The following is a 22,513-nucleotide window of genomic DNA, read 5'->3' as shown; positions in this document are numbered from 1 at the left end:
CGGATGGCGTATTGGTGCTGTAGATATGTGTCAGCGAGTGATAACACTGACGAATGCTACTTTGTTGCATTTCGCCCACGTTAAGCACGCAAGTTGAAACTGTACTCGTAGCGGAGACTCTACTAAATCCAAACAGTCAGAGGGGCACATGCAAAGTACTTGATGAAAATATTATCGTCGAAATACTTGTCATTGCAGAGCGCTAGCTGGAGCCTGGAGAATCAAGCGAGGGGAATTCAATGCCGCACGGGACAGCTTGCGTTTGTTGAGGTCGAGCTGCACTGCTGCAATCGCGGGAAGTAGAATACTTTGAGATTTTGCTCTTCGAAGCCGTGTTTGAGATTTACGATGCTTCCAATTGCCGACACAATCGTGAGGACGACGCCAAACAAAATGCATGCCTGCATTGGTTCGCACCACCATGTCAAAAGCTTAAAATGATGAGATTTTTACCCAATTTAAAAGCCACTCAAGACCAAGGACTCTTGGCTTCTTGATGCTTAGCCACATTATACACGGCAACTGCTGGAAACACGTCAGAGAGAAGAAAGGAAAGTTTTAAGTCACTGATACGTACGAAATACGTTGTTGGTCCAAGAGCGAGCCCACCGAATAATCCCAGAAGCCCGGAAAACGAAGGTAGGATCACCGCAACCAAACACGTAAATCCTGGCAACTCAAGCTTGTGAAAATTCACCAAGAAGAATAACCCCCCCTTACCTACGTAAAGAGGCCTAATCAAAGCATTGATTGGCATATTCTTTTGCTCCAGTCCCTCGTAAATCGGCAAAGCAAAAACCTGGCATGGAGCACGTAAGAACGAGGAACCAATGGAAGCCTAGCTTACCTGGTAACTCCCTGTGAGGTGCAGCATAAGCATCAAGTTGGCTGTTCCTATCAGCCACTTTGGTTTGTCGAGGACGTCCAGAACGTTTTCGTAGCAAGTCAAGTTGCCGAGAGCCCAGTAGCCAACTCCAGCGACTGGGAAATAGCAAACGGCAACCATGACATAGGCCACCAAAACTCCATTCCACATTGGTAGCTTAGACGGCTTGTGCCTCGTCGATCTCATCGTCGCTTGGATCTCGAGAGCAATGCTGTGGCCTCCGTAGGCAAACGCAATCTCTCCGAGTGCATTAAAGGCTTTGTAGTATGTCAAGTTGCAGTAGCCATACGATGCTTGCGAACTCTTAAGCCGGATAGCTGTTGCCCAAACTATAGTTGAGTAGCTGAGTGAAATGTGAATTACATTCTCCTACAACAAGAAAATATAAAACAAAGAAATAACAGGATTTTACCTGAAAGACATGATGGAGGCTATCAGAGAGACGATTGTCATGGACGAGAAACTGGCAAACAACGACAGCACCGCTTGAACTCCAGCAAACGCGGATATCCATAACACAGCAGGCTCAAACTTCCCGTAGTGAATCTCGCGACTCAGAACAAGATCCCCGAACCTTTTAAGCGCCTGGCCTCCAGTTACCAAGTAAGCAATGTTGGTGGTCACCTGACCTACGATCTGCTGCGAGCCAACAATGAGATTGCCAAGCCTGTCCCCGAATGCTTTCCGGCCGAGACACTGGTAAGTGTCGTGTCTCCCTGACTCGTCCTCGTGCATCTCAATCATTTGGTACATGGTAGCCAGTGTGATTATCCACGAAACGCCCAGCATCATCATTCCAGGAGCCCTGTGGAGATACTAAGTTAGTCGCTCATGTCCATGAATTTTCCCGAAGAATTTACCATCCCAGGTAGACCATTGTCGACGGAAGGCTCAGAACTCCGGCTCCTACCATGGCCGTCACGATGTGAACGGTTGAGTACCACCACTTGGCATGGTGTTCCGGTCGCAGTATACGCCGTAGACAATTCCAAAAGACGGAGTAGCTTGCAGCGTTACTCATTCTTCGCCCACCTGTTGATCACGGACTGAAAGAGAGATCCTCATTTGCTGGAAGAGCAATGCCGCAGCTTCGACCGGAGAGTTCGCCCCCCATTCAGTCTAATCCACGGTTTAGTCTCGTCAATACAATGAACAATATTGACCTGACCGAGTCAAAGCCGACGGCACGCGAGTCGTCAAAACAGCTTAGAGAACTCGGAATCTAAAATCTCAAGAAACATATTAGATTGGTTTTTAGAACATAATAGTGTTGATCTCATGTTAAAATTCACGATGGTTAATTATTCTTTTTTATGGATTTTGGCTTTTCACATTACCACATATTTTCTATGGTTTACTCTAGATTAATCTTTTGGGTTGAGATATCGATAGGATATTTTATAAGTTTTTGTGATTACTCTGAGCTTTTTAATAATATTTTTATAATTTATAATCAATAATATGATTATAACTTTACTTTCCAGCAATTTTAAAATATTAATTTAAAAATTTTCATATTAATTACTTTATAAAATACTTTTAAAGAATTATTATTTTAAATATATTAAAATAAATTTATTTACATTCCATTATTATAATAAATTTAAATAAATTAAAAATAAAGTAAGAAAAAATACGAATTAACTTTTGAGAAACATGTGGTTATAGTCTTTTAGCACATCTTTACTTGTGGCATTGAGCCATAAAATTATTTTTTTATTGTAATATTGTATTTTAATGAATACACTTCTTAAATTCTAAATTTTGAAGTTAAACATTTAAAACATACCAAATTGTGGCCTGCGGAGCATTTCTAAAACACTCATCAGAACACAACTAAAACAGTTTTACAAGGAAAAGCTGTACCGAGATTTTGCTGAAAACCAAGCAGCATCTGTGCGCTCGATCGCTGCGAACTCTCCAGCGCGATCCCTCTGCGACACTTTATATATTTAGCTAGTTCTTACACTAATTTCGTGCAAATGACTTGAGAAACGGAGTGTTGAGTGTGGAGTCCTCACTCAGCTCAAAAGTCTTGTATCTCGCAAACAACTGCACCAGGTAGAACCTGGCGATTGTCTCCACAAAATTCTTCCCAGCACACTGCTTGTCATCCGCGGTCGGTGACTTCGTATTCCTTCCATTGGACCAAAACACATTCGCCTGGAGCTCCTCCTTCCCCACAAACCTGTCCGGGATCAACTGATCCGGCTCCTCAAACACCTTTGGATCTCGGCAAACCAGTGCCTGCGACCCACCCAAGAGCTGTCCCTTCTTGATCACAAACTTCGCATCGTGTGACTCCACCACCATATCCTCCCGGGGGCGTCCGTACTGGTAGAGCACGGGCGGATCAAACCGGAAGACCTCCAGCACAGTCGACTTGAGCAGTGGCATTTTCTCCAGTGCGCCGTAGAACGACCCCGCCGGATCGCTCACGTCGATCGCAGCACGGATCTCATCCCCGAGCCTCTTCTGGAACTCGGCCCCGAGAGTTCCAACACGGTAGAGAAGATTGGGCAGCACTCTGGCGCTGAATCCAAACCAGCTGTTCATCCCGACGAGGAAGAGCAGCTGGTGCACGGCCTCCTCTCGCGACAGCCCAAACTCCTTCTCGCCCATGTCGAGCATCTCAGTGGCGAGCTGGAAGAACTCGCAGAGCTTGTCGTAGTCGGCCTTGACGAGCAGGAATGGCAGTGGCGCGGTACGTATGACGACGTCCTCGGCGAATCCGGGCAGTGGAGTGCTATTGCCAGGCGCTACCGGCGCGAACTGGATCCCGCCAACGGAGGAGGTGAGTCGGGCCCTGGTCAGCGAGCTTGGTGGTCAACGGATCCACGTTGACGATGGACTTGGCCAGGAACTGGAAGGCGAGCTGGTTGAGCAGCGGTGCCATGTCGGCCTTGTTCTTCCCGGACGAGAGCTCCGACTCGGCGGCATCGAACGCGGCGTGGGAGGCCGACTGGAACTCAGGCAGGAACTTGCGGCCATTTCGCTTGAGCACCTCGAAGGCGAAGTTCTTGAGCGTTGCGTGCTTGGGATCGGTGGTGTCGAGGTAGGACAGCACCCGGTATCCTCCCGTGAAATCGTCGGATGCCTTGTAGGAGCCCGTGAACACGTTGGTCTTGTCCACCTTGGAGCTGTCGAGCAGGACCGGGAAGGAGCTCTGGTCCAGGAGGGCGATGCCGCGAGGATCCGGGAAGGCTGGATTTCCCGGGATGAAGTTAACTTTGAAGACGGTGCTATTGTACCTGGCCACCCTGCTCTTGAAAAACTCCACCTCGCCTTGGAGGTGGAGGAAGTCCAAGTTGTCCTTTTGAGCACCCACGACTGGCAGGCCGTATGATCCTGGGACTTCCTTCGTCGGGAGATTGCTGGAGCCGGACGAAGCCATTGTTGCTCGATCGCTGGAGGGAGTAAGAGAGATGCGAGGAACTTCGATTTGGTGCTAATCTCGTTGCCTTGAGTCGCTTTAAACCCCGTGGAGACGATAGGTGTTGATATCAATATCGGATGCTGTAGATATGTGTCAGCGAGTGATAACACTGACGGACGCTACTTTGTTGCATTTCGCCCACGTTAAGCACGCAAGTTGAAACTGTACTCGTAGCGGAGACTCTTATAAATCCAAACAGCCAGAGGGGCACATGCAAAATACTTGATGAGAACATTATCGTCAAAATACTTTTCAGTGTAGAGCGCTAGCTGAAGCCTGGAGCGAACAATCAAGCGAGGGGAATTCAATGCCGCACGGGACAGCTTGCGTTTGTTGAGGTCGAGTTGCACTGCTGCAATCGCGGGAAGTAGAATACTTTGAGATTTTGCTCTTCGAAGCCGTGTTTGAGATTTACGATGCTTCCAATTGCCGACACAATCGTGAGGACGACGCCAAAGAAAATGCATGCCTGCATTAGTTCGTACCACCATGTCAAAAGCTTAAAATGATGAGATTTTTACCCAGTTTAAAAGCCACTCAAGACCGAGGACTCTTGGCTTCTTGATGCTTAGCCACATTATACACGGCAACTGCTGGGAACACGTCAGAGAGAAGAAAGGGAAGTTTTGAGTCACTGATACGTACGAAATACGTTGTTGGTCCAAGAGCGAGCCCACCGAATAATCCCAGAAGCCCGCCAAACGAAGGTATGATCACCGCAACCAAACACGTAAATCCTGGCAGCTCAAGCTTGTGAAAATTCACCAAGAAGAATAACGCCCCCTTACCTACGTAAAGAGGCCTAATCCAAGCATTGATTGGCAGTTTCTTTTGCTCCAGCCAGCAAGTGAGAGCATCATAAATCGGCAAAGCAAAAACCTGGGATGGAGCACGTAAGAACGAGGAACCAATGGAAGATTAGCTTACCTGGTAACTCCCTGTGAGATGCAGCATAAGCATCAAGTTGGCTGTTCCTATCAGCCACTTTGGTTTGTCGAGGACGTCCAGAACGTTTTCGTAGCAAGTCAAGTTGCCGAGAGCCCAGTAGCCAACTCCAGCGACTGGGAAATAGCAAACGGCAACCATCACATAGGCCACCAAAACTCCATTCCACATTGGTAGCTTGGACGGCTTGTGCCTCGTCGATCTCATCGTCGCTTGGATCTCGAGAGCAACGTTGTGGCCTCCGTAGGCAAACGCAATCTCTCCGAGTGCATTAAAGGCTCTGTAGTATGTCAAGTTGCAGTAGCCATACGATGCTTGCGAACTCTTAAGCCGGATAGCTGTTGCCCAAACTATAGTCGAGTAGCTGAGTGAAATGTGAATTACATTCTCATACAACAAGAAAATATAAACATAGAAATAACAGGATTTTACCTGAAAGACATGATGAAGGCCATCAGGGAGACGATTGTCATGGACGAGAAACTGGCAAACAACGACAGCACCGCCTGAACTCCAGCAAACACGGATATCCATACCACAGCAAGCTCAAACTTTCCGTACTGAATCTCGCGACTCAGAACTAGATCCCCGAACCTCTTGAGCGCCTGGCCGCCAGTTACCAAGTAAGCAATGTTGGCGGTCACCTGAACTACGATCTGCTGCGAGCCAACAATGAGATTGCCAAGCCTGTCCCCGAATGCTTTCCGGCCGAGACACTGGTAACTGTCGTGTCTCCCTGACTCGTCCTCGTGCATCTCAATCATTTGGTACATGGTAGCCAGTGTGATTATCCACGAAACGCCCAGCATCATCATTCCAGGAGCCCTGTGGAGATACTAAGTTAGTCGCTCCATGTCCATGAATTTTCCCGAAGAATTTACCATCCCAGGTAGACCATTGTCGACGGAAGGCTCAGAACTCCGGCTCCTACCATGGCCGTCACGATGTGAACGGTTGAGTACCACCACTTGGCATTGTGTTCCGGTCGCAGTATACGCCGCAGACAATTCCAAAAGACGGAGGAGATTGCAGCGTTACTCATGCGATCTTCGCCCACCTGTTGATCACGGACTGAAAGAGAGATCCTCATTTGCTGGAAGAGCAATGCCTCAGCTTCGACCGGAGAGTTCGCCCCCCATTCAGTCTAATCCACGGTTTAGTCTCGTCAATACAATAAACAACATTTGATCTGACCGAGTCCAAGCCGACGGCACGCGAGTGGTCAAACAGCTTAGTGAACTCGCTCTGTCTGGAATCTAAAATCTCAAGAAACATATTACTGATTGAGAAAGAAGTATATACACCTCTGCTTATCTTTCATGTTTCCAGCAAACACCACTGCTTCTTCTTCTACCCGAGAAAGAGAGCAAAAAGTTCCTACAAAAAACCATAACATCGCTAACGGGCGTCATCGACTTTTAGAATCGCTGCCTTTGCTACGAAAATTTGAAAGCGAGAAAAAAGACCGTGATCCTGCTGAAAGCCATTCGTCAGAACAATTAAAACTGTATCCAAAGCAAAACGTACCAGTGTGATCGGGCTCTTTAGAGTACGCTTCGATGCTCCTCCGAATAAATGAGCTCCCGTTGCCGTAGCCAGCACTGGTGTCTCTGGAGACGTCCGAGTCTTCATCACCCTCAGACGTAGTTGAAGCCGAGACCCACTCAGCAGTGTTGCTGCTGCCACTGCCACGGCTCTTCCTACCAAACTTTAGCAAGCGCTTGAAGCCTTTGGGACCCTCCTTGCTCCCCTGCTGTTGTACTGTGACTACTGGAATGGTCTTTTGCTGCGAGCTTCCCCATTTCTTCCGCTGGACTTTTACTCCATTCAAGTCTGGGGATGTTGCTTGACGGAGAACTGGTACTCCGATAGCAGGAAGCGGTGCCATTCCTCGATCTTCATACGAAACATAGTTCTCCGTCGCTATATGTTGAATCAATGTCAGCTTTGCTTTCGAGTCGATGTTGGCTTGCAAATCTGTAACCCCCCACTCCATCGGAACTTCAAGGTCGACGGCGCCGTGAATCTCTGTCCGAAGAGGAGGAGGATCGCTCGCAGGAACCGTGTCGTCCGGACATGTTGCGTCTACACAGATATCTGTGTCTGCCTTCTGGTCTCCCTCGACACTGCTCGTATCGATGTCCATTTCTTGAGACTCCCTCACCGAGCCTGGCACTTCTTCCGGCTTGTCGGGAGCTAACGGTGGAGCACCGAAGTTTGAAGGCTCAGCATGCAAATCCGTTGATGGAAGGCTGATATCGCGACCTTCACTCAAGTCGCCTTCCTCTGGTTTATCCTCCTCTTCTGCATCCGAAGCTGATGCCACCTTCAGCTTCATAACAACTGGACCTGCACCCGGTCCAATGCCACGCCCTTTGCGAAGAAACGTCTTGGTTTCCTGGAGAGTAGTGACTTGCTTTGGAGTTGGAATCCGAGAGAGAGCCTGTTGCGCTTGTAGAAGCTTGAGGGGTGTGAGAATTTGGCTGTCTGCATTCGATGTCGTAAATAGAGTCTTCCGCTTCGGAGGAGTATCTGACTTAAAATCCGATGGCACAACCCCGTTGGACTCCAGCGGTAGTACCTTGCTCGCAGATTTCGGGCGAGTAGAATTCATACCGGGTATTTTTGAGTTCTTCGCAGGTGCTACCTTACTTTGCTGCACAGCTTGAGGAGTTCGCACTGACGGCCGCGTGTTCTCTTTTCTCAACTCTGATAATGAAGGCATCGAACGGCTTAGCGGGTTGTCAGACATTCCGGATGGCCTACGTTGACTTGATGCTACCGTGCTCCTTGGCAGCTTTGGGGAAGACGTTGAATTACGAGCACTCGGTCCAGAGACGGGCTTTTGCGGACCCGGCGAGAGCTTTCTTGCTGCTCTAGGCCTCGGCTCAGGAGGAAGCTGCTGCCTAGTAGCCCGGGGTGTCGACTGTAACGATGACACTGTGGGACTGCTCCTGCTGGCCGTAGTCGTTCTTCCTCCTTGCAGCATTGCCTGCAAGAAACTGGTTAGAAATCCTCACGTATACGTATGCACGCAAATGATCACCTTTCTAGAAGAAGTAGACTTCACAACTTGCCGTTCGTTAAATTTCTCCGACGATCGACCTCCTCCAGCTACAAGCTCTGCCTTTCTCTTGTCCAGAATCTCTTGCATAGCCTTCAGTCTGGATTCTCTTTCTGCTTTCTTCAAGCCCGACTCTTGCCTGATTTTTGCGTCTCTCCTTTCTCTGTACTGCTCGTAGAGACGGCCATGCTCGCGCTGATTTCCTTGATTGCTCGGACCTTCTGCTGCTGCAGTCATCCCGGCTTGACGAACAATGGATACCAAATCTTGCTCTGATGAAGCACTCCACGACCTGGACACTGCACCTCTGCTGGATTTTTCCGCACGATATTGGAAGCCAAACTGCATATTAGCAGCCGTTGCCTGAGGGGGTGGAGTGCCTTGGACTAGATCCTTGGAGCTTCTAGCCGCTGGCAGAGCCGCTTCCTGGAGTTTTAGTTGTTGAAACTTCCACTCCAGATCCTTTTGAGCCGTTACCCAAGACTTCCTTCGTTCCTCAATCCTTGGGATGCTTGATAAATCTTCCTGGCTCGTCATGGGATGCTGCTCCTGGCTAGCAGGCTGACGATGATCCCCTCCACTAGTGCCTATTTCTTTAGTTGCTGAGATGCTTGCCGGTTCACCAAAGTCTTCACCTTCCTCTTCACCAACTGTGCTGCTGTCACCGATGCTACTCCATCGTCTAAGAACTGTCTTTCCTGTTTCCACTGAACCTCTGCGTTCCCCTTTTGACGACTGCGATTCCAAAGAATCTCTTTGTTTTCGTTCAAAAAGACTTATAGCATCTTGGACGCTCAGCCGTCGATGGTTCTCCTCTTTGTTGTCCTCACTCTCCATCTCCATGACGGAATCACTTTCCTCAGTGTTGCTGTCGTTCATCGTAGCTGGTTGAGCATGTTTACCAGAACCCGGGCTTGCATAGTTGATATTTCTGATAACAACCATCCCTTGTCGTCGTGAGCCAGAACGAGCAATCTGTACTTTTCTCATCGGGGAACACGACCTCCTCCTCGGAGATGAGACTCGTCGTGGAAGTCGCCTTGATGGAGGAGTTTCTTGCTGTGACGGTGACGTGACATTTGGAGGACTATCTGGAATTGTTCTAAAACCATGAGATGCAGGAGCAGCCTTTAGCACATCATCGATTGTTTCGAGCGGCTCCGGAAAGGACTCAAACGGAGAGTTACCTTGCGCAGCCCATGTCCGGCGAGATTTAATATTCTTATCTTCACCTGAAAAAGGTCATTTAGGCGATCGTGTTTTGACGAGAGAATCAAACTTACCGGCATCTGCTACAATATCAACCTCTAGGTCCGAAAGTTGGCCTTTCTCCTGCATTTTCTTATATACTGTCCCGAACTTTACACATGCTTCCCTGAAAAAAGCATGGGTGATATATGAGCTTTATTCCAGTGAAGATAAATATTACCGAAATCTAGAAGCTCCAAAATATTGAGAAAAGTCAATTAGATCTGTCATGCACCCCACATAAAAACCAGCAGCCGCAGCTCGTGCAAAGGCATTAAGCTGCTCCTTATCAAGCATAATCCGCCTTGCGTCCATTGCAACCAGTAGCTGGCTTCTACAAATGAAAAAAATCAGAGACAGAAAAACTCAAACAATGAAAGTTCATACTTTGAGCTGTCTCCTGCTGCATCGTCATCGATCAAGTCCTGTAAAAACCACATTCATTAAGACACAAGTGATTTTCTAAAAACAACTCTCAAGAAGTACCTGCACTTCAGTTCCAGCTGCTCCTGCAACAAAATATACAAGCTAGTATCAATTTTTTAGAGAAACAATTGCATACCTGCGCTGTGCTGCTGATCACCCTACATGACGAGTAAACGTTTAAGTAGCAAATAAAGAGGGATGAGAAATAGACATCGCGTACCACAGCCAAAATATTGATCGCTTCTTCAAGCTGGCGCCTTTCAGTTTCGACAATACTCACTCGCTCTAGCACATCTGGCGTCGTCACAAACCTCACAAATCTGGATGGAAAAAATTCTTAGCCATGACATACACAAAGAAGAAAAGAGAAACAAATTATCTACCTTTCTATGGTGCCTTTTGTGAACCACAACGTTTGAGCATTGGATGGAACTTGAAGCGTAATGGATGTCTGGCCCAATGCAATTTGCTCCTGTGCCGCTTTCAAGTGAGAGAGAAATGGTTTGAGTGATCCAGAGGCTAGCTTTTCCGTCTCGTTCCCCGCAGCAACCCAAAGCTCGCACCTATTCATCCAAGAACGTTTTAAGAAAAGCACGCTTTCCTCAATCTAGAAATAAAAAAACTACCTTGTCCGCGCTTCATCCAGCTGAAATGTCGCACAGTCTAGGCGAGCTTCCGACCTCATTGTGCGGATTTTATGCTCGCTACAGCTGCCGCGATGAGTCTCCGCCAAGGCATGAACTGCATCGCACAAAACAGGCAGTGAGGATAGAATGCCGCAGCGCAATCACAGGTTTCTCGCACAGATCCACTCGCTAGCGCTCAGAAATCTAACGACAATAGCCCTATCGGAGGAGAAGCATCGAGATCACGAAATGTAGGCTCTAGATCAATCCCGCAAGCTCTTCGAATCGACACAGACCTTGAAACAGCCGCTATCGCCGCGACAGCGCCTGTCAGAGAGCTCCGCCTCGCGCGTTTTCAAGCCCTGGATGCCATAGCCAGAGAGAGCTCTGTATCATCCCCGCCGTCCTGGGTGGTTAAATCCTACGGTCCACGTTACCCCAAATAATGCCCACCATCTAGGCCGTCCAGTGGGCCAGCATCCAACGGGCGGGACAAGCGTGACAAAACACCGTTGATGTGATCAAGCCTGCCACGTCGAAACGTGTAAGAAAGTAAAAGATCTACTTGTCCATCGCACGGCGGCGACGGCGACACGTGGAATAAAAAACCGCACCACGTGGAAAGGGCCATTAAAGTAGGCAAAGATTCCTTCGATTTAAAGGCTCACCGATGATGAAACTCCAAATGTGCAATCTCCGGCTTCCTAAGGTTGGAGGTTGTATCCCTATTAAAATACTTTATTGGTGGCATAGCATGCACGTCTATTAATCTAGAAGGAATGATCCCTGGCCGCGTACGAAACGACCCATTCAGAAAATAGCATATGCCAGGTTCTTGTACGGGGTTCTAGTGTCTTGCACGGAAGTTCTACCGTACAGGAGAGTTTGAATTTCAATTGAGAAGAAAGAACATGAGTAAGCTTAATCACCCACTGGCGCCATGCCCTGCTTGAGCCTCTCCCTCTTCATTTTTTTCTTGGACACGGGCTTCTTCTTCCGCCCGGGGAGCGTCTTCTGTGCATAAATGTAGAGCGCGTAGTTTCCAATCACGAACAGCAGCACCACGCCGACTACCACCAGTAGCACCGTCAGTGTGGGATTAAATCCGCCCCGCGATCTCGTGTCCTGCGCGATCGGGCAAAGCGCAAGAAGGCATTAAACCCTAACAGAGATCTAGCGATGGATGGATCGATCGGCAGCTTTGAGCATTGCCTGCATACCTGGTGGATCGATTCGCCAAACCCGCCCTCCGCCATGGCTTCTCCGTCGACTCTACTTCCACACCCTGTTCCTTTTTTAGCTCGCTAACACGTCACACGAAGGCGTCCCGACCGTCCGATCAGATAAGGGGCAAGGACAGCCGTCCGATCGAGATCTGGCACGGAGAGACCATCGTGGCTTGGACTAAGCTCCATGATCAATCCAAAACTATGATCGATATGAAATTAATTACGTAACGTTAAACCTTTGTAAGGCAAATTCTTAGTAAGACTTTGCATTAGAGTGTTTGGAATATGGAAAGGAAATATAGATTAGTATTGATATTAATATTAGATTAAGCACAAGAATCTAGAGTGGGGAAAAAGGAACCATATAATTAAAATACGAATTTCTAGTTGGTGGCTGCTTCAAATTTTTTTGAATGCTAGGATGTGATCATCATAACTTCCACCCTCAAAGAGCATATCTCTAAAGCCATCACGAAAATTTCCATGCCACAATAAAAAAGACCATTCTTTTGTCTAGCACATCGCTTTCAAAGTGGTTTCGAGGTTCCTCAACCTTGACACCAAAGAGATGGGAGTCAAATTCAAAAGGATGCTCTGGTATATCCCGCCGAGACGTACGGTCCGTCAACTATCTGACGGAGATGGCATATTCTATGGACGGAGTCTGTCTGGGTTCGTTAGTTTTGACGGCGCAACAACAGGAATCATTCCTTGACAATGGAAGCCAGCAAAGAGAACACACCACACACACAAACAACTCACTTCCCACCAGGCTTTTTTAGGTTTGGCACATTCTTGTTGCGCGCGATTCCTCGCGATTCTAAGTAGGGTTTGGCGGCGCCGGGGGCGCGAGGCTAGCGGAAGCACCGATTTTGATCGATCGATGATCAAGATTTTTGGAATGCTCCAGGTGAGGCCGATTCTTCTCGAGAATTCTTGCCGCGGGGAGCGATGCGGCCGAGAGCTCCAATGTAGGTGGAAGGGAGCGCCTTGGATGTAGATATTTCGTGGCTGCGCGGTCTATCTAAGCTCTAGCCAGTGGATGGGAATGGATTGTTGCGCAAACGGGATTGAGGCAACGGCAGAAGGGGGCGTAGCATCGGCAGAGAAGGATCAGGTTCTCCAGGCAGTCCAGGTTGCCGTGCATATCCGCCCATTGATTTTGCAAGAACGAATCCAAGGTTGTAAGGAATGCGTTTCTCCGGTACCAAACGAACCACAGGTACTTTCTCCTCTTTCTTGTCAGCTGCCACGCTTTTTTCATTCGAGGTGATTCATTCCAGGTCCAACTGGGTTCTCATGTTTTCACATTCGATCACGTCTATGGAAGCGCCGCCTCTCCGCCTTCACACATTTTTGAAGAGTGCGTAGCTCCGTTGGTTGATGGCCTCTTTCACGGGTATAATGCAACAGTTTTGGCGTATGGACAGGCAAGCGTTTCTTTTTTATTTCATGGACAAGCACCTGACGCAATGCTTTTGGCGCTAGTGTAGACTGGATCAGGCAAAACATACACGATGGGAACTGGTGGGAATGCCGAAGGAATCATCAGAAGGGTCATGGAGACACTTTTTCGGAAGATCGAGAAGCTCAAAGACAAAGCTGATTTCCAGTTGCGGGTCTCTTTTATTGAGGTAACTTGCTGTTTTTTTTTTCTTTGCGCGTTGTTAACTGCGCAGTTTGTAGATACTCAAGGAGGAAATTCACGACCTCCTTGACACGAACCCTTCCCAGACTGTCAAACAAGAGCCATTTGTTGGTGTCTTTGGCGTCAAGCCTTGCTCACCTGGAAAGCCACCTATCCTAATTCGTGAGACTACGGGAGGAGGAATCACACTTTCCAGCGTTACTGAAATCGACGTAACTAATCTGCATGAAATGTCCTCGTGTCTAGAGCAAGGATCTGCATTTCGTGCGACGGGGAGTACTAATATGAATACACACTCAAGGTAATCACAGTACTTGGCAATTTTTATGTTTTACTAACGTTCTTCTTTCACAGTCGTTCCCATGCCATTTTTACGATCACGATGGAGCAACGTAGAAGGCCAGACCCTTTAGTTGGCTCACCTGAGGACGACTACTTATCCGCCAAGCTGCACTTGGTGGATCTTGCAGGGTCGGAACGAGCAAAACGGACTGGAACGGATGGGTTGCGTTTCAAAGAAGGTTGGTTTTATTAGTGGTTTCACGTCAGGTTTAACTTTCTGTTTGCAGGTGTTCATATCAATAAGGGACTTTTAGCTCTTGGAAATGTCATCAGTGCTTTGGGAGATGATAAAAAACGTAAAGAAGGAGGGCATGTTCCTTATAGGGATAGCAAACTCACTCGTCTATTGCAGGTACTGTTGCGTAGGTTTTTTTTATTGCGTTTTGACAAGAAAACCTGTGCAGGACTCCCTTGGTGGCAACAGCAGGACTGTTATGATAGGTATGCTTTTTAATTTTTGTTTTCTTCCAATCACACGTTTGGTCCGACGCAGCATGCGTCAGCCCTGCAGATTCTAACGCAGAAGAAACTCTCAACACTCTGAAGTATGCTAATCGGGCTCGAAATATTCAAAACAAGCCGACTGTAAGTGTTTTTAGCACATTAAAAACATGTAAAAGGAATCTTTATTGCAGGTAAATCGTGATCCAGCTGCAGCAGAACTTCTAAAATTAAGACAGCAGATTGAAATTCTACAAAATCAACTTCTTTGTGCGCAGGAGGCAAATAGTTCTGACGACCTCCAGGTTTGTCATGTCAAAGTTACAAATCTGTTTTCTTGATCTTGCTTTGCAGATACTTAAACAAAAGGTCGTATGGCTCGAAGCCAGAAATGCCGAATTATGTTTGGAGCTACAACAATCTCGTGATGCTCTTGAGGCCCTTATGCAGCAAACTCATGTAGGATATTCTTCGAGTTTATAGTTGGGCTATTGATGTAAGAGCTTTGTTTACAGGTGCATTGTGGATCTCAGTATGAAAACCGCGAGGGTGTGACATCACAGGTAACAATTTATGCCGACAAAAAGTGTCATGTTTTGGGTCAATTTTTTCAGGCAGAAACAATTCTAGCTAATCAAGTTTCACGGATTAAAGAGCTTGAAACTGAGTTGCAGCAGCTGAAAGCTCGTGCTTCTCAACAAACTGTTCAGAGTTGCCATCCACCAATGATGAGTTGCATGAACGGGAGTGCTCCGGCAGTGGTAGACCTGGAAATTCCCAGCGATCTCTCGCCTGAGATAGACACACATGCCAAAGAATTGGAGCACACTATACTTCAGGACAGTCTGGACAAAGAGTTACAAGAATTAAACAAGAAACTTGCTCAGAAAGAGGTGATACTTTCATGTGACTAGTTGGACTAGTTCTCATGCTTGTGTATTGTTTCAGGCGGAGATGAAGTCGTTCACAAAATCTGACTCTATGGTTCTAAAGCAGCATTTCGAAAGAAAGCTGGTTGAGCTCGAAGAAGAGAAGAAGGCATTGCAGGTACGTTAATTTTGCTAGAATCGATTTTTACTTACTCGAAACTGTAGAGGGAGAGAGATGTTTTACTTGCCGAGCTAGAAAATCTTGCTACCGCCTCTGATGAGCAAACACACAAAATGCAAGATTCATACATTCAAAAGCTTAAAGAACTCGAATATCAGGCAAGTAGATTTTCCCACTTAGAAATAAAATATTTGCTTATGTCTTACGTTTTATCAGATAGCTGATTTGAAAAAGAAGCAAGATAATCAGTCGCAGTTGCTAAAACAAAAACAGCGCAGTGACGAGGCTGCGAGACGTTTGCATGACGAAATCCATCGAATCAAACAACAAAAGGTGTGCTCTGCTGGACTTTACTGATTCTTCTTTTACTCTTTTATTCGTCTGTTATCGTGGTGTGAAGGTGCAATTGCAACAAAAAATTAAGCAGGAATCTGAGCAGTTCCGGTTGTGGAAGGCTGCTCGTGAGAAAGAACTGTTGCAGGTAACATCTATTTAATTTGTAATTGTCTTGTAAACAGCCTCTTGCTACAGTTACGGAAAGAAGGACGAAGAAATGAATACGAAATGCACAAATTACGGGCACTGCATCAGCATCAAAAAATGGTTTCTTTTGGTAGTTCGTAAGTTCTTCGTGAACACTGTTGTTTCAGGTTCTTCAAAGGAAGACGGAGGAAGCTGCAATTGCTACACGGCGCCTGAAGGAGGTTTTGGAGTCTCGCAAGTTATCTGGACGGGAGGCAGGTTCGTGGCAAGACTGTTGTTTTCTGTTACTCTAACTCGAACTGGACAGGCACTTTAACAGACAATGGACACGCTTTTCAGGTCATAGTTGTGCTTCTCTCCTTTCGGCTTTTAAAACTCTCGATTTACAGGCGGATGATAAAGTCTTACACAGTTGGGTTGATCGTGAGATCGAAGTGGCCCTTCATGTTCACGAAGTTCGTGTAGCTTATGACAAGCAGAGTGAAGCGTAAGTCGAGGCTTTTATTTCTTCCAACGTGTGTTCTCAAAGTTTTTACTTTCGTAGGCGCACTGCTCTTGCTAATGAACTGTCAAAGCTAAAGGCGGAGGAAATGTATGATCGTTCATACAATGCGCAAAACGGGTATGCTACAGAAGTTTATCTTGTTTAATGTCTGATGATTTCAACTGATGCAGCAATTTTTTACCGATGCACGGGCAAATTGATTTACTTGAGAACATGTTGAATGCATCTTCAGATGCATTGGTTTCAATGGCATCAGAACTCTCTGAAGCCGAAGAGCGCGAGCTCAACGGTCATGCACGATGGCTCCATTTAAAAACTTTGGGGGAGGCCAAAGCACTACTCAACGTAACATTCGGTGCAGCTGTGTGTGCTCGGTATAGAATTTCCCTGTCTCTGTATAAGAAGCCAACAAGGTTCTTGTGAATTCCAGGTGCGATCTTCAAGACAGGGAGACTGAGATACGGGAGTTGAAGGACAAAATCGTTGAGCTCAACGATGCCTTGAAGCTCTCCGATGCACGCAGACAGGAACTTGACAGGCAACAGCGGTTGAAAGAGCAAGCTGTTGCCGTGGCCCTTGCTGCGGCGACAAAGGTAGATAAAAAGTTTCGCGTGCACTGACACCAAGACTTACAATTTCCCGTCAGGCTGGTGCGGACGTTGCGGTGAGATGTGGAATGGAGGAGCTGTCGTTGGGTTTCTCACAACTTGCAGCCTCCGGATCCAAGCACTTGCAGTATACTACAAACAATAGCGTCGATGGTTCGTCAGATTACGACGTCCGAAAGGTAAACACGATAGTCTTCAGTTATGAGAACCATATTCTTCACTTATGAGAACCACGTACTAAATCATAGATTGGGTTGACTTGCAGTTGGCCTCCCTCGAGCCTGGACTAATGACAAAGCAGCCAGGTTTTCAAACTGGAAAGCTTTGGAAATGGAAGCAAAGTCATCAGCAGCGGTGGTCTTTCCACTTCAAGTGGAAATGGCAAAAGCCCTGGAGGCTCTCAGAATGGGTAAGGCATGGTGAGGAATCCATTGAAAGAGTGAGGCCTTCCAAAGTGGTCGGTCTGCTGGAGATGACTTGATCAATCGAGGAAGGCAGATGCTGAATGCACAAGCCTGCTTGGCAGGGTATGGGGAAAGGAGCCACAGGTTACAGATTCGATGTGAGGCATAGAGACCGGTGGAAGCGATTGCGAGTCTGAAAGGTTTGTAACTTCCGGTAAAATCTTGTGAAGTTTCTGACTACTTTGTGATTCTTCTGACAACAGGAATCGAGATGTATCAAGGATACATTGAAACATACACAATACACACAGCTACTACACACATACAACACACAACACACAGCAAGCAACCAAGCAACTTGGACGATACATATAAAGCTTTTATACGGCGGATGTATAGCAGCATATTTTTACTCGTGCCGCGTGAACTTCCCGTATTTTGTTGAGATGACTCAGGGAACTATCCAGGTAAGGTGTTTAATCTCTTACCCGTGTCGAGCGATGTCATTTTAATTTGCTTCCATGCGTGTGCGTTTGAAGGAAGTAAAACACATTTCGTATAAAATGCCTCTGAAATGTCAAGTTCTTATCGGTATGCTTGGTGTTTTTGAATGGACTAAGTGAATTCTTATCAGTTCTTTGCAGGAAAATGTGATTTTTGGAGCGGCAGTTTTGAGAGAAGAAAGCATCCCAGGTATGAGAGCAATTTCTGGGCACTGGACAGATACTTTCACGGAGTCCATGAAAACTTCCACTCCTAGATCGAGTTGTCCAGCCATGAAGCAGGGAGACTCGAGAAATAGTTCCTGCTAAAACCAAGCAGCTTGTCGTTATAAATTTTGGTATGCTTATTCAGCTTGAACAATCAAGCAAGAAATGCTTAAAAAGCTTGAAACCGAAGATCCAATTCGGGCGCCTTTGAAATGTTTTACTGGCAGCTTGAACAATCCTGCAAGAAATGCTTAAAAAGCCTGAAGATAGTAGTGTTCAAGTTGACCATTGAAAACCCAATCCCAGCGCCCACCGTTCCAACGTGCGCCCTGGACACATTGGCTAATGATATTGTTGAAGGCACCCTGAAATTTTTACAAATCAGAATTTGAGGGGAAATGTTTGGAATCTACCCAGCAATGTTGCTTGCTGTTGCCGTCCCAATGTGCCTGGATCACCATCCGGAACTGGCTATGAGGCAATTGCCCCAAGTCAAGGCTGAAATCAGAGAACCCGCCATTGCAAATCCTTTGAGCAGCTTGTTGATATTGCTGGACAGAATAGCCTGGATTGGGATTTCCAAAACACTCAGCCCCATTCACTATCACAACTCCCCCACAAACAAGAAGAGCTAAAAAGAAGAACAACTTGCAAGCCATTTTGTGCAAAATCTACCAGTGCTCTACCCAGCATTGCAATTCCAGTATGTATATATGCATCAAGTGCACAATCACAGCACGACTCTTTTGATTGGAGAGAGAGATGTGAATGGTTAATTCCGCAGCGGTACAATTTGAAACGAGGATTTCATCTTTGGACAATGTTGAATCCGGGCCTAAATTGGAAAAGCATGGGGTGTGATGTCAACTTGAAATCTTAAAGATCATGAAGAATTTCAGATTAACTTAATTCAATTTAAAATGGCAAAAATACACCTTAGAAATATACTTAACATATTATATTCATTGGCTTAAAAAGTAATTGTAATAATAATACTAATAATATAAATATATATTAGCACTAAGGGCTTATCGGCCCCTTCAACCTTGGCAATCCCGGACAGTTCACCATGTTGGATCTCGCATCAGGTACGTCCAACTTTACGAGCCAATGCAATCGAAACCCATGCCGCAGCGTGGTACAAAGATTGAGCTCCAGATGACAATAGAGGTGAAAGTTTCCAGCTTCTCGGCTTGTTTTCATGGTGGTACTTTCAATCTAGGAGAGAATGGAGTTGTTGCTATGATTCTAAGCCAGTAACGCCGATGGTGGTGGTGGCGTTTCACTCGGAATTTCCCGGAAGAACAGCAACCATCCTGTACTTTGAGAGACCGACTACAGTGGAAGTTTGACTCAGCGTTAAATCGTTATTAAAGTGCGCTAAAAACGTTTTTGTTCCGGGTGTTGGTGCGTGCAGGATGTGACGGAGTTCCATTGTTTTGTCTCTCGCTTTTTGCTTTCTGAGTTCTTCCAACGACTAGAGATCTAGCACAAGCGTCGTGTGCGAAAGAATTAGACACCAGCAACGAGCGAGCCATTCGACGAGAAACTATTATAAATGTATATGGTGACGGCATCAACTGGAATCTACCAGAGATTCGAAACAACGAGCCCAGTTTGCTCAAAATTGAGCATAAAGTCAAGGACTTTCACTGTGTTTCAGTGGAAGTCAATCAAATCTAAGAAAGTCTTCAAAGACTGTGTTGACTTTGGCGAACCCATGGTACGGAATGCACGAACAGGAATCGGCATTTTGCGAACTTCTTCCATCGCTCAAATGGAGGATCTGGGCCGCGATCGCTGTTTATTTGCTCGGTTGCACCTCTTGATTGTGCAAGAGGTGGTCATCGAGATTTGTGGAAGCTGGGATTCGCATGCCTGAAACAGTGCCATTGCCTTATCTCCAAGTTTGCAAAGGTCTGAGCACTTCTCTCTCAAAATCCCTTTTGCTGGAATTGGCTTCCAGGAAGAATCAGTGAACATAGCATATATGCGAAATTTTTGTAACCATCCATGACTAAAAAAAACAATTTTCGTTGTCAACACTCTGTGTGAGCGTTTTTGCGTGGCTTATGCTTCAGCTCCAAATCTCGATACACAATGACCCAAAAGATACTGGGGAAAAGATCCGAGTGGAAAGGCAAAATGGTTTAGTTTCATTTTCTGGTTTGTCATTACAGTAAGCTGAGAAACCCTAGTGGCGCTTGGAGCTATGGTGCGGCAGCACAAGACTGTCCACTTGGTATGTAAGAAATTTAGATGTTCCACTCCAGTAGTACCATGCTCGAGGCTACCACAATCTTCCAGCTGACGAGGTACACCTTGGCATCAGCCAAGTTGACCATTGTGACTTTTGGTTATCATAGCTTTGTCTCTTCCACTTTCTTATGTGTGAATAAGAGCCTGGCAATGCCCAGGCGTACAGCCAACAGTGGCTGGCATTTTAGAATCGTTGCTTTTTCTTTTTTTTTTTGTTTTTGCATGGTATTGGAGCTAGGCTAGCTCTCACTTTGATGGCACTACTGTTCACCTTGTCTTTAGAAGTGATTTCCAGTCATGGAAAGTCCAGATGCAATTCTATTTCATGGAAAATAATCTCTAGGGACTAATTGAGGGCATCCTCAAGCCAAGTGACGAGAAAGAGGAGTGGGAGCCGAAGAATAGCAAGATGCTGGGGGTTCTAGGACAAGGTCTCGGAAAGAAGTACTGAAGCTATTTGGATATCAACAATGAGTGAAGAATTGGGATGTAGTGTGCCTGAACCTTGGCAAAACCAGTAGAGCAAGATTAGTTTGGCATGTGGAAGTGTTATTTGATTGGTCCTCCACTTTTATATTTGCTAGAATAACTAGGCCATCAATTAATTTTAGGGAAGCAATTGGACAATGCTGAAAAGCATAAAGATTTACAGATGAGCCAATCACATTGTCTTGCTTGCTGCAAAGATCACTAGCAATTAACTCTTTTATTATATGGTGAATCAATTGAGCTACCTCAGCAAGAGAAGCACTATACAATGATATATATTGAGGTCCAATATACTTTACTTGGCTGGATAATATTGATTGCTTTTACATAGAGAGTTTTGCAGACTTGTGACATCACTTCGAATAGGTTTTCAAGGTATATCTTATAAGCTCAAAGATAAGCTCTAAATCTGGCATGAAATTTACAACTTGCCAACATAGAACTAGTTAAATTAATACTTGTTTCATGATTGCTCAAGATCTTGATTCATCCGAAATGATTACAAGAAAATTATTAACAAGATCATAAAACTTATCCCAATTTACCCTTCCATTCCTGTAGAGCTGAACATGAGGGGAGTGGTACAAATGCCTGGATAATTTCTTATAAATATTCATTAATAAAAATATTAGATAAAAATTATTATTTGGAAATATGAATATTTTAAAAAATACCTGACCCAGAAAAAAGTAAAAATGAATTTTCTATTATTAACAATATGTTATATGTAAACTATATTTTTTCTTGGAATAAAATTATATTAAAATTTTATCAAACAAAAGAGAATAATTACTACAAGACATTACTTAATTATGCATTTTACTTAGAATATAAAACAATAAGTATTTAGGAATATTAACATATTTCTACCCAGATCCAGTCATGAAAATAATTATTTGTAAATATAGAAATTATAAATTCAATTATTATATTTTATAGTATTATGTACTAATAAAATTTATTTGCAGTTAGGAAAAAGATTTACAATCTAGCTCATTATAAAAAATACTAAGATAATGTATACAGCATTTGATTAAACAGTAATATTTTCTAAGGCTGCACATAAAAATATAATATATAATCTTATTGTTAAAGTTGTTTATTTTTTTATATTAACACTTGAAGCTTTAATTATGGTTCTACACATTTATAAAACTAAGTCAACCCACATTTGATATACCATCACCTAGTGTTGGGTTTTATATGTTTTAGATAGGCCATTTGTACAAGATATAATTTTCTTATTATATTTGTAAATACTGTGAAATTAAATTATAAAAGTTAATGTTGACCTAAAATATGTAAATATTTTATAAAACAGAATAAGTTTAGGTAAATTTGATTATTTTATTTATAATAAAGTTATTCACATAAAAAATATTCACTCTATTGGGGTAACCCATTAAACAGAATTCAAATCTCTGCTAGTTTTGGAATTTGATCTAATGATGCCACCAAAGACATACATAATCTATCGGTACAACTTGTCATTGGTTAGATTAGCAAAAGCACTATGTATTGCCACCTAGATAACCCAAAATCTTTTGATACCACACTTCCATCACCATGGCAGCACAATTAACAAGAGATAGAACCTACTGTTAGAGTCTAAGCAAGACATGTCTATCCTTGAAATGCATCAATGCATTTTGTGCAAATTAGCTAGGTTTTCTAGCATCAATTAAAAGGCTCAGCACTTAGTGTCCCAATCTCT

General features: G+C 45.1%; 7 protein-coding genes across 14 annotated transcripts; 1 reads left to right on the top strand and 6 right to left on the bottom strand.

Annotated features, from left to right (window-relative positions):
- Positions 1–48: 48 nt before the first annotated feature.
- On the bottom strand, positions 49–1,979 carry LOC9651729 (lysine histidine transporter 2). The gene is made up of 7 exons (XM_024677952.1): positions 1,747–1,979; positions 1,299–1,691; positions 848–1,229; positions 721–799; positions 578–669; positions 454–522; positions 49–401 (listed from the first exon to the last, which is right to left on the bottom strand). The coding sequence occupies exons 1-7, from the start codon at positions 1,905–1,907 to the stop codon at positions 237–239; spliced, it is 1,341 nt and encodes a 446-aa protein (XP_024533720.1). The 5' UTR covers positions 1,908–1,979; the 3' UTR covers positions 49–236.
- Positions 1,980–2,854: 875 nt separating this feature from the next.
- LOC9651728 (allene oxide synthase, chloroplastic) lies at positions 2,855–4,280 on the bottom strand. The gene is made up of 2 exons (XM_024677874.1): positions 3,780–4,280; positions 2,855–3,658 (listed from the first exon to the last, which is right to left on the bottom strand). Exons 1-2 carry the CDS (start codon positions 4,278–4,280, stop codon positions 2,855–2,857), a joined length of 1,305 nt encoding a protein of 434 aa, XP_024533642.1.
- Positions 4,281–4,534: 254 nt separating this feature from the next.
- On the bottom strand, positions 4,535–6,393 carry LOC112347285 (lysine histidine transporter-like 2). The gene is made up of 7 exons (XM_024677941.1): positions 6,149–6,393; positions 5,700–6,092; positions 5,250–5,631; positions 5,111–5,201; positions 4,968–5,059; positions 4,844–4,912; positions 4,535–4,791 (listed from the first exon to the last, which is right to left on the bottom strand). The coding sequence occupies exons 1-7, from the start codon at positions 6,355–6,357 to the stop codon at positions 4,627–4,629; spliced, it is 1,401 nt and encodes a 466-aa protein (XP_024533709.1). The 5' UTR covers positions 6,358–6,393; the 3' UTR covers positions 4,535–4,626.
- Positions 6,394–6,517: 124 nt separating this feature from the next.
- LOC9636984 (COP1-interacting protein 7) lies at positions 6,518–11,036 on the bottom strand. 3 transcript variants are annotated; one of them, XM_002972602.2, is made up of 12 exons: positions 10,928–11,036; positions 10,632–10,746; positions 10,389–10,568; positions 10,226–10,325; positions 10,142–10,163; positions 10,066–10,088; positions 9,967–10,004; positions 9,761–9,913; positions 9,615–9,706; positions 8,314–9,563; positions 6,795–8,259; positions 6,518–6,743 (listed from the first exon to the last, which is right to left on the bottom strand). In XM_002972602.2, exons 2-12 carry the CDS (start codon positions 10,688–10,690, stop codon positions 6,676–6,678), a joined length of 3,450 nt encoding a protein of 1,149 aa, XP_002972648.2. In that variant the 5' UTR covers positions 10,691–10,746; positions 10,928–11,036; the 3' UTR covers positions 6,518–6,675. The 3 variants fall into 3 exon arrangements, with proteins under 3 accessions (XP_002972648.2, XP_024533403.1, XP_024533404.1); XM_024677635.1 differs by having other exon boundaries at positions 6,518–6,740; XM_024677636.1 differs by having other exon boundaries at positions 10,066–10,082.
- Positions 11,037–11,469: 433 nt separating this feature from the next.
- Positions 11,470–11,977, bottom strand: LOC112347185 (DNA-binding protein S1FA-like). Its single transcript, XM_024677640.1, has 2 exons — positions 11,852–11,977; positions 11,470–11,756 (listed from the first exon to the last, which is right to left on the bottom strand). The coding sequence occupies exons 1-2, from the start codon at positions 11,885–11,887 to the stop codon at positions 11,553–11,555; spliced, it is 240 nt and encodes a 79-aa protein (XP_024533408.1). The 5' UTR covers positions 11,888–11,977; the 3' UTR covers positions 11,470–11,552.
- A 640-nt stretch (positions 11,978–12,617) lies between these two features.
- Positions 12,618–18,257, top strand: LOC9636983 (kinesin-like protein KIN-4A). Of its 6 annotated transcripts, XR_002992682.1 has the most exons (29): positions 12,618–13,082; positions 13,144–13,290; positions 13,354–13,494; positions 13,547–13,809; positions 13,863–14,029; positions 14,078–14,202; positions 14,255–14,291; positions 14,344–14,435; positions 14,486–14,596; positions 14,646–14,750; positions 14,807–14,854; positions 14,906–15,184; positions 15,240–15,338; positions 15,386–15,499; positions 15,558–15,674; positions 15,742–15,822; positions 15,873–15,944; positions 15,992–16,082; positions 16,132–16,163; positions 16,214–16,311; positions 16,369–16,446; positions 16,500–16,703; positions 16,760–16,922; positions 16,976–17,116; positions 17,203–17,346; positions 17,464–17,541; positions 17,605–17,808; positions 17,881–17,932; positions 17,986–18,235. XR_002992682.1 is itself a non-coding variant. In XM_024677637.1 (27 exons), the coding sequence occupies exons 1-26, from the start codon at positions 12,903–12,905 to the stop codon at positions 17,536–17,538; spliced, it is 3,204 nt and encodes a 1,067-aa protein (XP_024533405.1). In that variant the 5' UTR covers positions 12,618–12,902; the 3' UTR covers positions 17,539–17,541; positions 17,605–17,935. The 6 variants fall into 6 exon arrangements, 2 of the variants coding, with proteins under 2 accessions (XP_024533405.1, XP_024533406.1); XR_002992684.1 differs by lacking the exon at positions 17,881–17,932 and having other exon boundaries at positions 17,986–18,257; XR_002992683.1 differs by lacking the exon at positions 17,881–17,932 and having other exon boundaries at positions 17,976–18,257.
- LOC112347184 lies at positions 18,148–18,870 on the bottom strand. Its single transcript, XM_024677639.1, has 2 exons — positions 18,465–18,870; positions 18,148–18,416 (listed from the first exon to the last, which is right to left on the bottom strand). Exons 1-2 carry the CDS (start codon positions 18,708–18,710, stop codon positions 18,303–18,305), a joined length of 360 nt encoding a protein of 119 aa, XP_024533407.1. The 5' UTR covers positions 18,711–18,870; the 3' UTR covers positions 18,148–18,302.
- Between the last annotated feature and the right edge of the window lie 3,643 nt (positions 18,871–22,513).

The sequence above is a fragment of the Selaginella moellendorffii genome, unplaced genomic scaffold, assembly GCF_000143415.4.
Source record: "Selaginella moellendorffii unplaced genomic scaffold, v1.0 SELMOscaffold_20, whole genome shotgun sequence".
NCBI lineage: Eukaryota > Viridiplantae > Streptophyta > Lycopodiopsida > Selaginellales > Selaginellaceae > Selaginella > Selaginella moellendorffii.
The sequence above is the reverse complement of the archived record's forward strand: the minus strand, read 5'-3'. Positions and strand labels throughout refer to the sequence as shown.